This window comes from Stegastes partitus, unplaced genomic scaffold, assembly GCF_000690725.1.
Source record: "Stegastes partitus isolate 25-593 unplaced genomic scaffold, Stegastes_partitus-1.0.2 Scaffold2318, whole genome shotgun sequence".
Lineage (NCBI taxonomy): Eukaryota > Metazoa > Chordata > Actinopteri > Pomacentridae > Stegastes > Stegastes partitus.
The window spans coordinates 10,477-24,165 of record NW_007580049.1 but is presented as its reverse complement, the minus strand read 5'-3'; the positions used below and the strand labels follow the sequence as shown (position 1 = coordinate 24,165).

Below are 13,689 nucleotides of genomic sequence, written 5' to 3'. Positions count from 1 at the left end.
CGCCATGAAATCAAAGAATAAGAAGACTTCCGGTGCCACACAGTTGTACTTCCGGTGTTAGTATCCACGTGTGGTAAACAAGCATATGTCTCCGTGCGGCTGCAAGCATGGACTTTTCAGTCAAGTGGGATAAATTACCTAAAGGTCCGAGTCTGAAGAATCTGACAGACGGAGGGTTTGGAGACCTGAAGCCACAACAACATGCTGCTGTTCAGGATTTAACCAGAGCTCACATCGAGTCCTTTGACCAGGCTGTCACCGGCGGACTCAACAGCGTTGTGCAGGTCAGCTTAACTTTATTTACACTGACTTTAGAAATAATATAACATATTACGCTTTAAAAGCCATTAGTGTACAGAGCATACAACGGCTTGTCTCAAAGCTTACCTTGGATAAGAGTCGTGTAAGCCACGTTAACTTTATAAAGTGAGCAGTCTATGAAGGAACATGACTTTTAGCTGCCTTTGCTAATGTGTTTAGAAGACTTGTCTACTTATGTGCAGTTTAATTCTTCTGTTTCAGTCTTAACAGATATCAAGGACATTCTGACTGTATAGCTATAATTGTTAAAGTTAAAAACCTTTAGAAAGAAAAGTAAAATACTTTTATTATAAAGTGACTAACTTAATGAGCAACCCTGAGTCTCAACTGACTGACTGAGGACATTGGTTTACTTGTCTGCAAGGTGCTACAGGAAATAAAAGGTTTCTACAGGACACTACAGAACCCAATACTCTACTGTCACTAAAAAGTCAAATGATTTGAAATTATATCGACTGTCAGTCATTACATCATTTCTGAGTTCAACAGTAGTATCTTCCCTCTACTGAACCATCAACGATTAATACTTTAGAGAGACTACACTAAAATCTTTGGTTCCACAGTAGAAACTAAATGCAACAAACGTGACTACACCTGTGATCACTGAAACAACATCAAATCCATTTGTGATTTCCAATGAGCCTAACTGCATGAATGTGTTTATAAAATGAGCTGTGGACAACAGAGCTTTCTCAGTTTTGCATGTCTGCATCATGGCTTCACATGGACAAGGATTACCAGAGGAAAGATCTTATTGTGAGACTTAGCAAAGCTTGAAAAGATACAGGGAGATCAGTGACCAACTAAAAATCAGTGGAAAGGCAGTTGCAGGAGTAATTTAGGAGGTATAGAATGAGCAACAGTAACACTAATTACAGCTGCAGTGGCTGTACTTCTACAATGACTCCACAGACAGTGTACTACTTTCACAATCTACCTCTCCAGGCTGGTGTTTCAGACTTGGCACAAAGGCTGTCAGTGGAAGTCAGTATTCAAAGTATCAGTTCTCCAAGAAAACACCTTTGCTTGCTATTAGGCACAAAATTGCAAAATTAAGCTTTGACAAGGGACTTAATTAAAAGCCTGCTGAATACTGGGTTTAGTCAGATGAGACTGAGATAAATAAATTCCCCTCAGATGAGGTCCAGTATGTTTGCCCTGAACATAACTAGAACTATCACAGTGAATTCATAGTCCTGACAGTGAAGCACAGAGGTGGCAGTGAGATGATGTGGGGCTGAAAGAGTGTAAAACCTGTTGGAGAGGTGACATTTATAGATACACCATGGATGCCTGTGGATATACCAAAATACTGGTTGAGAAAATGACTCCCAGTGTACTGAAGCTGGGCAGTAGAGGAATATTACAATATGATGGTCTTTTAAAGCACACTGCAAAAATCACAAAAGACTTTCTACAGAAGAAAAAGGTGAAAACTATGACAAGTATGACACTTGACTTCAATTTAGTAGAACACATCCAAGGTATTTTAAAGAGACACAAACACAAAGAACCACTGAAAAAAAATGTTTCTAAGCTATGAACAAACTTATCTCCAGAAATCTGTGCAACACTGCTGTCCTGCATGCTCAGCAGGTTTGACTCAGTCTTCAAAAATACGTGTGGACATATGAAGTATTGATTACTTTATTTTGTTGCTTTGAGATCCAGCTATGGGATCTGTATTTTTAATGTTTAACTTAGAAGTAATGCATTATTGTCAGGTGATGCGATGTTGAATCATCTGATGTTTATTTCGTTATATTGCACAGGGATGTACTTACTTCTGGTGTAAACTGTAACTTTGCCTGCGGTTGCCTTCTTTGTTGCTCTGTACCTAAACAGACCATTTGCATAATAACATGGGACTAGCTGAATTAAATTAAGTACCATTAGTTTTAATGTGATTAGTTACACCTGCACTTTTCCTGCTAAGGCAACTCTGTGTCATCCTGTTGCATCCTGTCGCTTTTCTCCTGCAGCAAACCTTATTTTGTAAATTTTCTCACGTCTATGTAATGTGATGTGTTTCTCAGGCCATCCCTCCCCTGGAGTTCACATTCAGAAATGACAGGATCAGCCTTGCATTTGTTGATGCCACCATGTACAACCCAGTGGTGGCCAAAGGGAGCATCTGCAAGGACATAAAGGTGTTCCCCGCAGAGTGCCGAGGAAGAAGATGTTCCTACAAAGGAAAGCTAGTGGTAAGGCTGACTTATACACACATTTTCCAGCAGCAAAAACAACAGGAATCTTGTTAATTCTTTCAATTTACTGATGACTCCCACTTTAATAATGCAGCGGGAAAACTGCATCTAAGGTGGATAATAACACATGATGAAGTTCTTTAATGGAGGAGTGTTGTGTCATCTCAGGCAGACGTCAGCTGGTCGGTTAATGGAATTCCCAAAGGCATCATCAAGCAGTCCTTGGGTCAGGTGCCAATCATGGTGAAGTCCCAGCTGTGTAACCTGCATGGCATGTCCCCGAAAGAACTTGTGGAACATCATGAAGAAGCAGAGGTAGGATTTGATAATTACACAAATAAACTGAGCAGGAATTTATAAAATGCATCCTTATTAATGAATATAGCACAAACTCTGATGACTTAAACAGGAAATGGGAGGTTATTTCATCGTGAATGGAATCGAGAAGGTGATCCGTATGCTGATTATGCCAAGGAGGAACTATCCCATCGCCATGTCCAGACCTAAGTGGAAGAGCAGGGGTCAGGGATACACTCAGTATGGTAAATATAACTTCAGACAACAAGCACAGTCACCGTGTAATAATCCTAACCTGCACAATCAGAGCTACTTGTCCTTAAAACAGATGCCATCTTGTGTTTCCTCTCACAGGTATTTCCATGCGCTGCGTGAAGGAAGAGCACACAGCCATCAACATGAACCTTCATTATCTGGAAAACGGCACTGTGATGCTGAACTTCATCTACCAGAAAGAGCTCTTCTTCCTGCCACTAGGCTTTGCACTGAAGGTATTAATCAGAGTTGATGTAGTTTTTAATGAACAAGCCTTTATTACAGAGCAGATTGGGACAAATACAATAAAACCCCTTTTAGACATGAGATGCATCACATTGCTGCTTCATCAATCTGTTAAAGTGACGGCATCCTGTCGTTCAGACATAAGTCACTCTTATGTTAATGTGTCTCACGGCTTCATTCCCACATACCCACCACAGTGATGAGTCTCGATACGGAGGTTATTATTTGTCATAGATGTGACATTAGACAGAACATCCAGTGATGTATAATAGATAACAATGCAACAATAAACAAAATACTAAACCTAAACTAACAGCAAGCTTATCAAACTGTCCAAATTTCTTACAGCGCAGTTTGTTTCTGATTTTCTAAACACTAAAGTTCTTTAAGTCCAACTACTGCTTTACCAATAGTAAAATAAAAATATTCTGACAGCTGTGATGGAGCTCAGGACTCAACCTGAGGATGGCTGCTATGGAACAAATGATTTAACTGATGCTTATAAACTGTGACTTTATGTGTGACGTCTCACTTGTCTGAGGTGAAGCAAAGTACACAGTGTGACCTACTGTTAGAGCCTGACTTGGATTTATCCTGTCTCCACTATAATAGACATTTATTTGTATTTAATGAAGTTACTGTTCACAAATGCACACATTTCTCTTGGTTTTGAGATGCTCATATGAATTCTGCTGCTGTCTGAAGCTGCAGGTATTAAATTAACTTAGAGGAAAAACAGCTTGAAGCAACAAACTAAACTTGAGCTCCTGTTACATTCAGTGTCAGTGAGTGTCTCAATACATTTGAAATTGTAGAGTAAAGTGAAGGCGTTTTGTGATTTTGGCACTTTAACTGTCTTTTGTTCTCTGGGATGTTTTTGGACCAATATCGATACTGAATATTAAAAAAGCTAGTTGCTTCACACAACTCAAAGTACCTCGAAGTGATACAGAAATGTTCATAGTTCTGACCGAGTAAGATCACGACTAATACCAAAAAGTGACCAGTGTGTGCATTCAGACATGAAGCAATTGCATTTAGTTGTCAGATTAATGTAAAAAAAGTAAACGTCTGAAAGGGAGTTAAGTAGCAAATATAAACTCCTCTCATGTCACATGATTTGTTTATACAGCTGATTTTCTCTCGTGTTCTTCAGGCCCTGGTGGACTTCACAGACTTCCAGATCTACCAGGAGCTGATCAAAGGCCGCGAGGACAATTCTTTCTACAAGACGTGTGTGTCTGAGATGCTGCGCATTGTCATGGAGGAGGGCTGCACCACCCGCATCAAGGTGCTCGATTACCTCGGAGAGCGCTTCAGGGTTAAGATGAACCTTCCTGAGTGGTACACCAACGAACAGTGTGCCAACTTCCTGCTAGAGTAAGCTCATATGACAGATTCAAATTCCAGCTTTTGAAATCACAATCTGATGAAGACAACATAATTCTCTGTATTGCGTTTTGTTTGATGTTTATTCAAATGACTTGCGTTCTGTTTTAATCAGTGAGTGCATCTGCATCCATCTGAAGTCTCCCGTGGAGAAGTTCTACCTGCTGTGTCTAATGACCAGGAAGCTTTTCACATTTGCCAAGCAGGAGTGCATGGAAGAAAACCCTGACAGCATTACGTGTCAGGAGGTGCTGACTCCTGGCCAGCTCTACCTCATGTTTCTCAAGGCAAGTTTTTAAATTAAATATTTGAGCTCTGACCAGTTTATGTCCCTTGTTTTACTCTGCTGCTGTGCAGAACGAACAACCATGATGTTTTAAAGCCAGAAATATTAACACTTCTTAACACTATTAACGGCACCATGCGTGACATTCAGAAAAACTACTTTATTTCTAAATATAGGAATGGCCAACAGTTTCGAAGGGAGGGGCTCGCATGCAGCACCATGCGCTAATATGCATGCACAGTCAGACCCTCTGCCAAAATGTAGCACAAAGATGCTCAGATTACAACACTCACAGAGAGTTTGACCTCATTCTCTGCCATAAATATCATGACTCCACTACGTCTTTACAGAGCAGATTGTTGCTGCTTCATTAATGTTCAAAATCTTGTATTGCACCTTAAAATTAGCAGTGCATTTAAACTGTTTTACCAAATCCCAACAGCAACAATATTATAGTCACGCTTTTGCACTTTTCTTGAAGAGAACATCGCTTCTTGACTAAAAACTTGATTCTCTGTGGAGATATCCTTTGCACTAAATTAAAATAACACACACACTAAATCTAACATTCGCTTAAAATCTTAAATCATCGATGATTTAACCACTAAAATATTTTCACAGGAGAAACTGACTGCGTGGTTGGTGACTGTGAAGTTGGCCTTTGACAAACGAGGCAGTAAACTGGCGGCAGGATGTACAACTGAAAATATGATGAAGATGTTCAACATGGGCTCAGATCTGACGAAACCTTTTGAATATCTGCTCGCCACTGGGAACCTCCACTCCAAGACGGGTATGGCCACATGAGCTGGCTATGATTACATGTAATGGTTTAAAAAAAAAAAAAAAAAGGGCTCTCCATTAAAATAGAATGTGTTCCCTCTTTGCACAGGTCTTGGCATGCTGCAGAACACAGGCCTGTGTGTTGTAGCAGACAAGCTGAACTTCATCCGATACCTGTCCCACTTCCGCTGTGTGCACAGAGGAGCAGCTTTCGCCAAGATGAGGACCACTTCTGTTCGTAAGCTGCTGCCCGAGTCCTGGGGCTTCCTGTGTCCTGTCCACACTCCAGACGGAGAGCCTTGTGGACTCATGAACCACATGACAGCCAGCTGTGAAATTGTGGCACCAAGCTTGTCCACCATAACCCTGCCTGCTCTGCTCTGCTCTCTTGGTGAGCGCTAACTTCTGACACATTTTGAAGTGCATGCCAGTGAGTTGAAGTGTGCTGTATAAAATATTTTGTGTCTCTGGTGTCTAAGGTGTTACTCCAGTGGATGGAACTCCCGGCCAGGCCTTCTCTGACTGCTACCCTGTGGTCCTGGATGGAGCTGTTGTCGGCTGGGTGGAGATGGACTTAGCTCCAGCTGTGGCAGACTCACTGCGCAGGTTCAAGGTAAGTTAATTAAAGGTGGACATGTTTATATCAAGGCCAGTACTGATTAATAGTGATTAAAATGACAGAAATAATTTTTGGATCCCATATACATTTATTGTTTAAAGGAAAATGATAATAATAACACAAACTCTAACACAAAACCTGATTGAAACGCCTTTGTTTATTTATGTTTTACATATTTTTAAGTCATAGAGGACTTTACAACATTTGTCCTGCAGTGTTAATTGGCTTTGGGTTGGACACTTCTTAAGGCCACAGAGTGGTGACTACAGACAGAGGCAGCTGCATCCGAAACAAAGTAGCACATTTTTGCATTAATTTATTTTCGAATCAGTTTTTTAAAGTGACAATACTGATGATGTAACCATGCGAATATTTGTGCAGAAAACTGATGTCTAAAACAAATACCTGCAGGTGTTAAGAGAAAAGAAGATCCCTCCTTGGACAGAGATTGTTCTGGTTCCAAAAACAGGCAAAGCCAGCTTGTATCCCGGCCTCTACCTCTTCACAACACCGTGCCGCATGATGCGTCCTGTACAAAACTTAGCTCTTGGTAAGCAAGAGTTGATTGGCGCCTTTGAACAGGTATGTGTTGAACTATGATTTTAAAAGGCGATGTAGCATTTATGCGACTTGTATTCAAAGCACACGATGGGGATTTTTCTCTAATCATCTTTTGTTTCTACAGCTTTACATCAATGTGGGAATCTTTGAGGGTGAGATTGAGCCAGGAGTAACCACACACCAGGAGCTCTTCCCTCACAGTATGCTCAGTGTGGTGGCCAACTTCATCCCTTACTCAGACCACAACCAGAGTCCCAGGAACATGTACCAGTGTCAGATGGGTGAGTCAGAAGCCACTGTGACAAATCTGGCACACTGCACACGTGTGAACACTTTGGAGATTAGAATATCTACCTCACATCCACCTACTGCAAACTCTACAAATGTGCAATATCATCAATGACCATGCTGTGCAATATTTTTCTAAATTCATACAGTACATATAACTTATACTGTATACTGTATATGTAACTTATCTTATTTTATACTTAAATCTCTTCTATTTTTTATTTTTTTGCTCTTTATTTTGTACTTTATTCTATATTACACTGAAGAAGCTGCTCTTAATCTCATTGTACATGTGTATAGTGACAATAATGGCATTCTATTCTATTCTATTTGAATCATTTTGTTGCCATTTTGAGTTTCTGGCCAATATTTGTCTTGTAGAGACATGAAGAGAATATATTTGTTCCCTTTGCAGGTAAGCAGACGATGGGTTTCCCCTTGCACTCGTTTACGGACCGCTCAGATAACAAGCTGTACCGACTCCAGACCCCACAGAGCCCCCTGGTCAGGCCCTACATGTACGACCACTACAACCTGGACAACTACCCCAGCGGCACCAACGCCGTTGTGGCCGTCATATCCTACACAGGCTACGACATGGAAGATGCCATGGTGAGTATGAAATATTAGGTTGCTTTGATTCGTCTGATGGGAATGAAACCTAAACACACTTTGATCTTACTAGATTGTAAACAAGTCATCCTGGGAGAGAGGCTTCGCCCATGGAAGCATCTACAAGACTGAGCTGGTGGACCTGGCAGACAAGGCGAGGGGAGAAGATGGCGTAGTGTTTGGGACCAAACCGGGCGACCCGAAAGTAAATGACAGACTGGATGCTGATGGACTCCCTTATATTGGATCAACACTGAAGTATGGAGACCCCTTCTACAGCTATATCAACCTCAACACAGGCCAGTCCTTTGTCAACTTCTACAAGTAAGTGTCAACATGAGTGTAGTTTTGTCTTGTGAAATTCTGAAATTAAGACTTTATGTTCATCTACATGTCAAATGCTGTAATACCAATGCTGATCAAGTTAAGCAGTCGATTAAATGTGCATCTTAACATGTTTTTTTCTCTTCTGTTTGTAGGAGCCAGGAGGCCTGTGTCGTTGATAATATAAAGATCTGCAGCAACGACGCTGGCTCAGGCCAGTTTAAACGCGTCTGCATCACTGTACGAGTGCCGCGAAACCCCACCATTGGTGACAAGTTTGCCAGCCGTCACGGTCAGAAGGGCATCCTGAGCCGCCTGTGGCCAGCAGAGGACATGCCCTTCACAGAGAGTGGCATGATGCCGGACATCCTGTTCAATCCCCACGGCTTCCCTTCTCGTATGACAATCGGGATGCTTATAGAGAGCATGGCCGGTAAGTCCGGCGCCCTGCACGGCCTGAGCCACGACGCCACACCCTTCACCTTCTCTGAGGAGAACTCTGCACTCGAGTACTTCGGTGAAATGCTTCGGGCAGGCGGCTACAACTACTACGGCACAGAGCGGCTCTACAGTGGACTGAGCGGCCTGGAGCTGGAGGCGGACATCTTCATCGGCGTCGTCTACTACCAGCGGCTTCGTCACATGGTCTCTGACAAATTTCAAGTGAGGACGACCGGAGCGCGAGACAAGGTGACCAACCAGCCTGTGGGAGGAAGGAACATCCAGGGAGGAATCCGTTTTGGGGAGATGGAGCGAGATGCCCTGCTGGCTCACGGCTCCTCATTCTTGCTTCACGATCGCCTCTTCAACTGCTCGGACCGGTCAGTGGCTCAGGTGTGTGTTGACTGTGGCAGCCTTCTTTCCCCTCTGTTGGAGAAACCGCCACCGTACTGGTCGGCCACTCGCCACCGCGAGACTGTCTGCACACTGTGTGGCAAAAGTGACTCTATTGACTCAGTGTCTGTTCCCTATGTCTTCCGCTACTTCATAGCGGAGCTTGCAGCGATGAACATCAAAGTCAAACTAGATGTGAAGTGAACTTTGCAGGAAAGACAAGATGCCTGAAGTGTGTTTGAATGAGTCTGAGTAAGGCTGCTAAAATTAGCAACAGAAGACAAATCCACCGTGTTGTTCAAGAGTTTTTATTATTAGCCAAGGTTTTGTAAAAATGAACAAGTATGAGCATATTATGGAATGAATCAATTAAAGTACAGTCAGTCTGAGTGTTGAGTGACTGTGATATCATCAGACTGGTGCTTCAAGTAGCGTTTTACTGAAGTGGAAGTAGCTTTAATGACAATATTCAATGTATGTGGTTTTATGTAAAATAAGAATCTGAAGCGTAACTATACTTGTAGAATAAAAAGATTTATTTTTAAAATGCAGTGGAATATAAAGAAGCTGAAATTATGAATATTCAAGTAAAGTACAAATCTCAAAATTGTACTGACATGCAGTCCCTCAGTAAATGTAAACGTTCCCACCACTGTGTGTCTTCACAGTTCATACCCTGAGCGACCGTGAGTGTCCTCACATGAAGGCCGAGCAGAAATCAGTAAGAAAAAGTGTTGAATGTCAGGAAAATAGTTGCAACAGTTATAAGGCACCGTCCCCTTTTAAATAAACTGCAAAAAATAAAATAAAAATTTTTAATCTATCCATAATTAAAAATTCCCATAACACCCCCCTTGAACTGACAGTCTATCCCCATATGACCTTACTGTAGTTGTGCCAGAACACCTGGCAGGTCCAGCACAGTCGGGATAGTGTAGTCTGGTTTCACTGAACCATCTGACACAGTCCCTTCTGCGCTGTTAATCCAAACGGTGGCTCGTACTCTGGCATTAAAGCCCCCCTGAATATCTGTGTCCAGAGAGTCTCCCACCATAACGCAGTCCTGAGCCTCCACCTCCAGCATGTTGAAGCACAACGTGAAGATGGAGACAAATGGTTTCTGCTCTGCGTGCTCTCCACCTATCACGATGGCATCGAAGAACTCCTCACACCGGACTGCCTGCACCTTCTCTCTCTGGGTCTGAGTGTCCCCGTTGGTCAGCAGCAGCAGCTTGTGTCTGCTGCGCAGTTGCTTCAAAAGATTGCACACTTCAGGAGAGAGAGAGAGGATCTCCAGGCGGCTATTTTTCCACAGGTAGTAGCACTGAGCTGCCAGAGAAGGTGGAGAGCAACTACCCAGAGCCTCCTTGATGCTTTCCTCCCAGTGACGCACACGGACGTCATCTATGGATCGGCCAGCTGAAGGGTCAAAGCTCTCAAGGAAAAGCTTCTTCTTGAACTTGTTACAAATGCTGCAGATGGTGTCGTCATCAAGGCCCAGAGTGGTCTTCAGAAGTTCACTGGTCTGTAAGATTCACACACAGCAGATAACCTTGTAAATGTAAAACGGTCATTGTGTTTCCAGTTCTTCAGAAGCAGACTGCAAGAGATCAGCCGCAAGATAGTGAGTCAGTAGAGGGAGAAGCACAATCAAACGTTCCTAAAGGACACTAATTTTGGTGAGTTTCAACAACCTGGTACTTTGTGTAAATATAAAATTTTGGTATGTTAAATTATCTTTAAAAAAAAAAAAAAAAAGTTCACCTTTTCAGTTACTTTCATTTTCGTAGTAGCCGATTGGCTTTAGTTTGGCTGAAGCTGCCCCTTGGTATCATTGTGTTCATAATTCTCACGACATATCTACAAAGTATTTCATTTTGCCATTTCTATGCTGACTGCTGAGATGGACTGTAGGCTTGAAGTGCATTTCTTCTTCTAGACACACATTTAGTTGTGATGCTGCTTAATTAATTTGTGGCCTATAAAAGTCAGCCATCACAGCATTTGATCTGTTGCTATGTTTTATGATCATGTGTCCTCGGCTGACTGCTGTTGATGCAAAGCAGAAAAAAACAGGCCAGTGTGTAACCACAGACTGTAAGAAATGTCTTATGAAGGAGTCCATGTGTGGGACAAATGGGTCAGCTGGGGATTTGATGGTGACTGACATCATTTAATTCCTCCTGTTTCTTTAATCACTCCCAGACACATTTAGTTTTATTACAGGACATCCTGTTTGCTTGTCAACTATGAAAGAAGTCAGTCAGGTATCACCAGTCAGAAATATGCTAGAGCACTGGAAAGTGCATTAAAATCATTGCAATCATTTGAAATCTATCTCCAAACTCTACCCCTGATAATATTTTCTTTAGGGACTAAAGGCCAGTGCATGAACAACTGGGCTACATTCTTATTTTTGTAATTATATATATATTTTTTCCAAGTAACAGATTCCTCTCCCTTCAGACTGATATTTATCTATTCGGGTATTTAACCCACTGAGAAAAGCAACACACGGTTTTAATTTTTTTAGCTGAGAGTCATCAGGTTAACAGTGGCGATTTTGAACATGCGAAGCCTCTGACCCCTCCCGGCCCCCGTACTACTGCCACTCAGCCAATCAGGAAGCCGCGTGTCTGTTCATAACATCGACTTCTATCAAAACTGTCGCTTAGCGTCGACATTTAATCAGCCCGATTCAAATACATTAAATTACAGATTTCATGTGGTTGTTAGAAGCAGGCTAGCAGTCGTCTACCGTCTTTAAATTGAGCACTTCGATCTGGTAAATCTTCCAAACAGTCTACTGAAGATAACTTTAGTACAACACGAACAATATCCAGGTGTCATCACCTTCTGTATGGCCACTGCTCCTGCTCGTCTCGTCTCGATGAGCGTGTTGTCCAGGTCGAACAGTATCGCCTTCACAGCTCTTCCGTCCATAGCCACACACCGCTGTCATTCTACTGGAACAGCAGGAGACTTTGCGGAAGTGCTGCCAGGTTTGCTGCATGATGGGAGTTGTAGTTCTAATAAGGTACCAAGCACGCGACATGACTTTTATCCTCGCGATGGCGCCATTTCATCAAGATACGAATAGATATTTTGCCAACAAGTGAATTAGAGTCTCCGTTCGTTTTCTGCACTAATTTCAGATGCACCACTTATTAGAAATGAATACATTAAATTACACCTAAAGGTTTTGTGTGTCACTTATATAAAGTTAAAGGCAATGCTATAAATGCACCAATGTTTTTTTTTCTTTTAATGATTTAGGATATATTTACATACATATTTATTTATAACAAATGTGACAGCGAATTTAAACGCAATTAAACTGTCTTAAATCTAACACCTATTGGGGATTTCCAGCAACACTAAATATAAACTCAACATTATTGTTTAAAAGGTTAAAGTGGAGCAGCTCGGTTGACTCTAATATTATTCTGTTTTTCAGACTGCATGCAGTATTTTTCACTGGCTTTTGGTACCTACACTATGGCTGGAGTCTGCTGCAGCAAAGGTATTTCTACAAAAGTGATGACAATCAAACTGAATGTAATCTCTTATGTTAACAAATGCTCTGTGTGACTCTTGACCAGTGTTGGGGTCATCAGCCTATTTAGAAAAGGGAATATATTACACATTACTTGTTACTTACTAGGACATAAATGCCTTACTTTGTTTATTTAAATTTCTGCAGAAAGTAATTACTTTTTTCTAAACATTCAACCTTACAGATGCCATGTCTTTTATACTACCACAAAGCATTTGAACAGTGGGGGTGTATGTGTCTACCCCAGAAAATTTGGATCATCAAACACTTTACCTGCATGCTGGTGAGTTTTTACGCACCAATTTGTGCTTTTCTGCATGAATTTGTAGTGGAAATGTCTTTATTTATGTAATGGAAACCAAAATTCTGGTGAGAGTTGGCAATTCCAAATGGAACAGACGTAACAATGAGCTCATAATTCTCATTTTGATTGTATAAAAATGGCGGAGAATGGAGCACTGAATATTATTGGCACATCCTGAGCTCTACGTGACAGTGCTGAATAAAAAAGACCCACCCCTTTCTGAGGCATTGTTTGTGCCAATTAGTAATATTAAAGCGTTTTTCAAAATTAAAGTCTTTTGATCCTTTCATGTTTTTATTGGGGGCCAAGCGTGAGTGTTGACAGTGTTGAGGGGGATGTATCCCCTCCATCCCCCTACAAATCTGCAAAGTTAGTAAAAATCAGAACATACAGCACTTCAGCTGCATGTCTAAGAGAATCAAGGCGGCACTGGCAGGAAGTCAAAATAAAAGCAGTAACTGATAAGTAACTGTAATGTGATTACTAAATTTAGGCGCAGTAATGTTTTAGGCTACCACATTACAGCCAAGTGTAATGTGATTACAGTAATGTGTTTCATTTGCAATGCCTTACCTTCAACACTGCTCTTGACCACGCATCGCCTTAATGTAAACTCATATTCCACGATAAACATTCTTTCAAAATAAAAACATGCTCAGTTGTTATGCAACCCGTCCTTTAACTCAGCCTCTCTTCTGGCAGCGTGCCAGAGGTTCACACGCAACTGTGTGCAGGCCTGTTGCACTACTGTTCCAAACCCAATCAGAAATCACAACAATCCTTTCTCACACTACCTTAGAGCGTTCT

The 13,689-nt window shown here is 41.7% G+C and overlaps 2 protein-coding genes across 2 annotated transcripts; one reads left to right on the top strand and one right to left on the bottom strand.

Annotated features, from left to right (window-relative positions):
* Positions 1 to 107: 107 nt before the first annotated feature.
* polr1b (RNA polymerase I subunit B) lies at positions 108 to 9,438 on the top strand. Its single transcript, XM_008304776.1, has 15 exons — positions 108 to 284; positions 2,358 to 2,525; positions 2,697 to 2,843; positions 2,938 to 3,070; positions 3,180 to 3,316; positions 4,483 to 4,706; positions 4,831 to 5,002; positions 5,623 to 5,794; positions 5,894 to 6,175; positions 6,264 to 6,397; positions 6,815 to 6,985; positions 7,089 to 7,245; positions 7,668 to 7,864; positions 7,938 to 8,188; positions 8,344 to 9,438. Exons 1-15 carry the CDS (start codon positions 108 to 110, stop codon positions 9,224 to 9,226), a joined length of 3,405 nt encoding a protein of 1,134 aa, XP_008302998.1. The 3' UTR covers positions 9,227 to 9,438.
* Positions 9,315 to 12,014, bottom strand: nanp (N-acetylneuraminic acid phosphatase). Its single transcript, XM_008304777.1, has 2 exons — positions 11,876 to 12,014; positions 9,315 to 10,547 (listed from the first exon to the last, which is right to left on the bottom strand). The coding sequence occupies exons 1-2, from the start codon at positions 11,963 to 11,965 to the stop codon at positions 9,906 to 9,908; spliced, it is 732 nt and encodes a 243-aa protein (XP_008302999.1). The 5' UTR covers positions 11,966 to 12,014; the 3' UTR covers positions 9,315 to 9,905.
* Between the last annotated feature and the right edge of the window lie 1,675 nt (positions 12,015 to 13,689).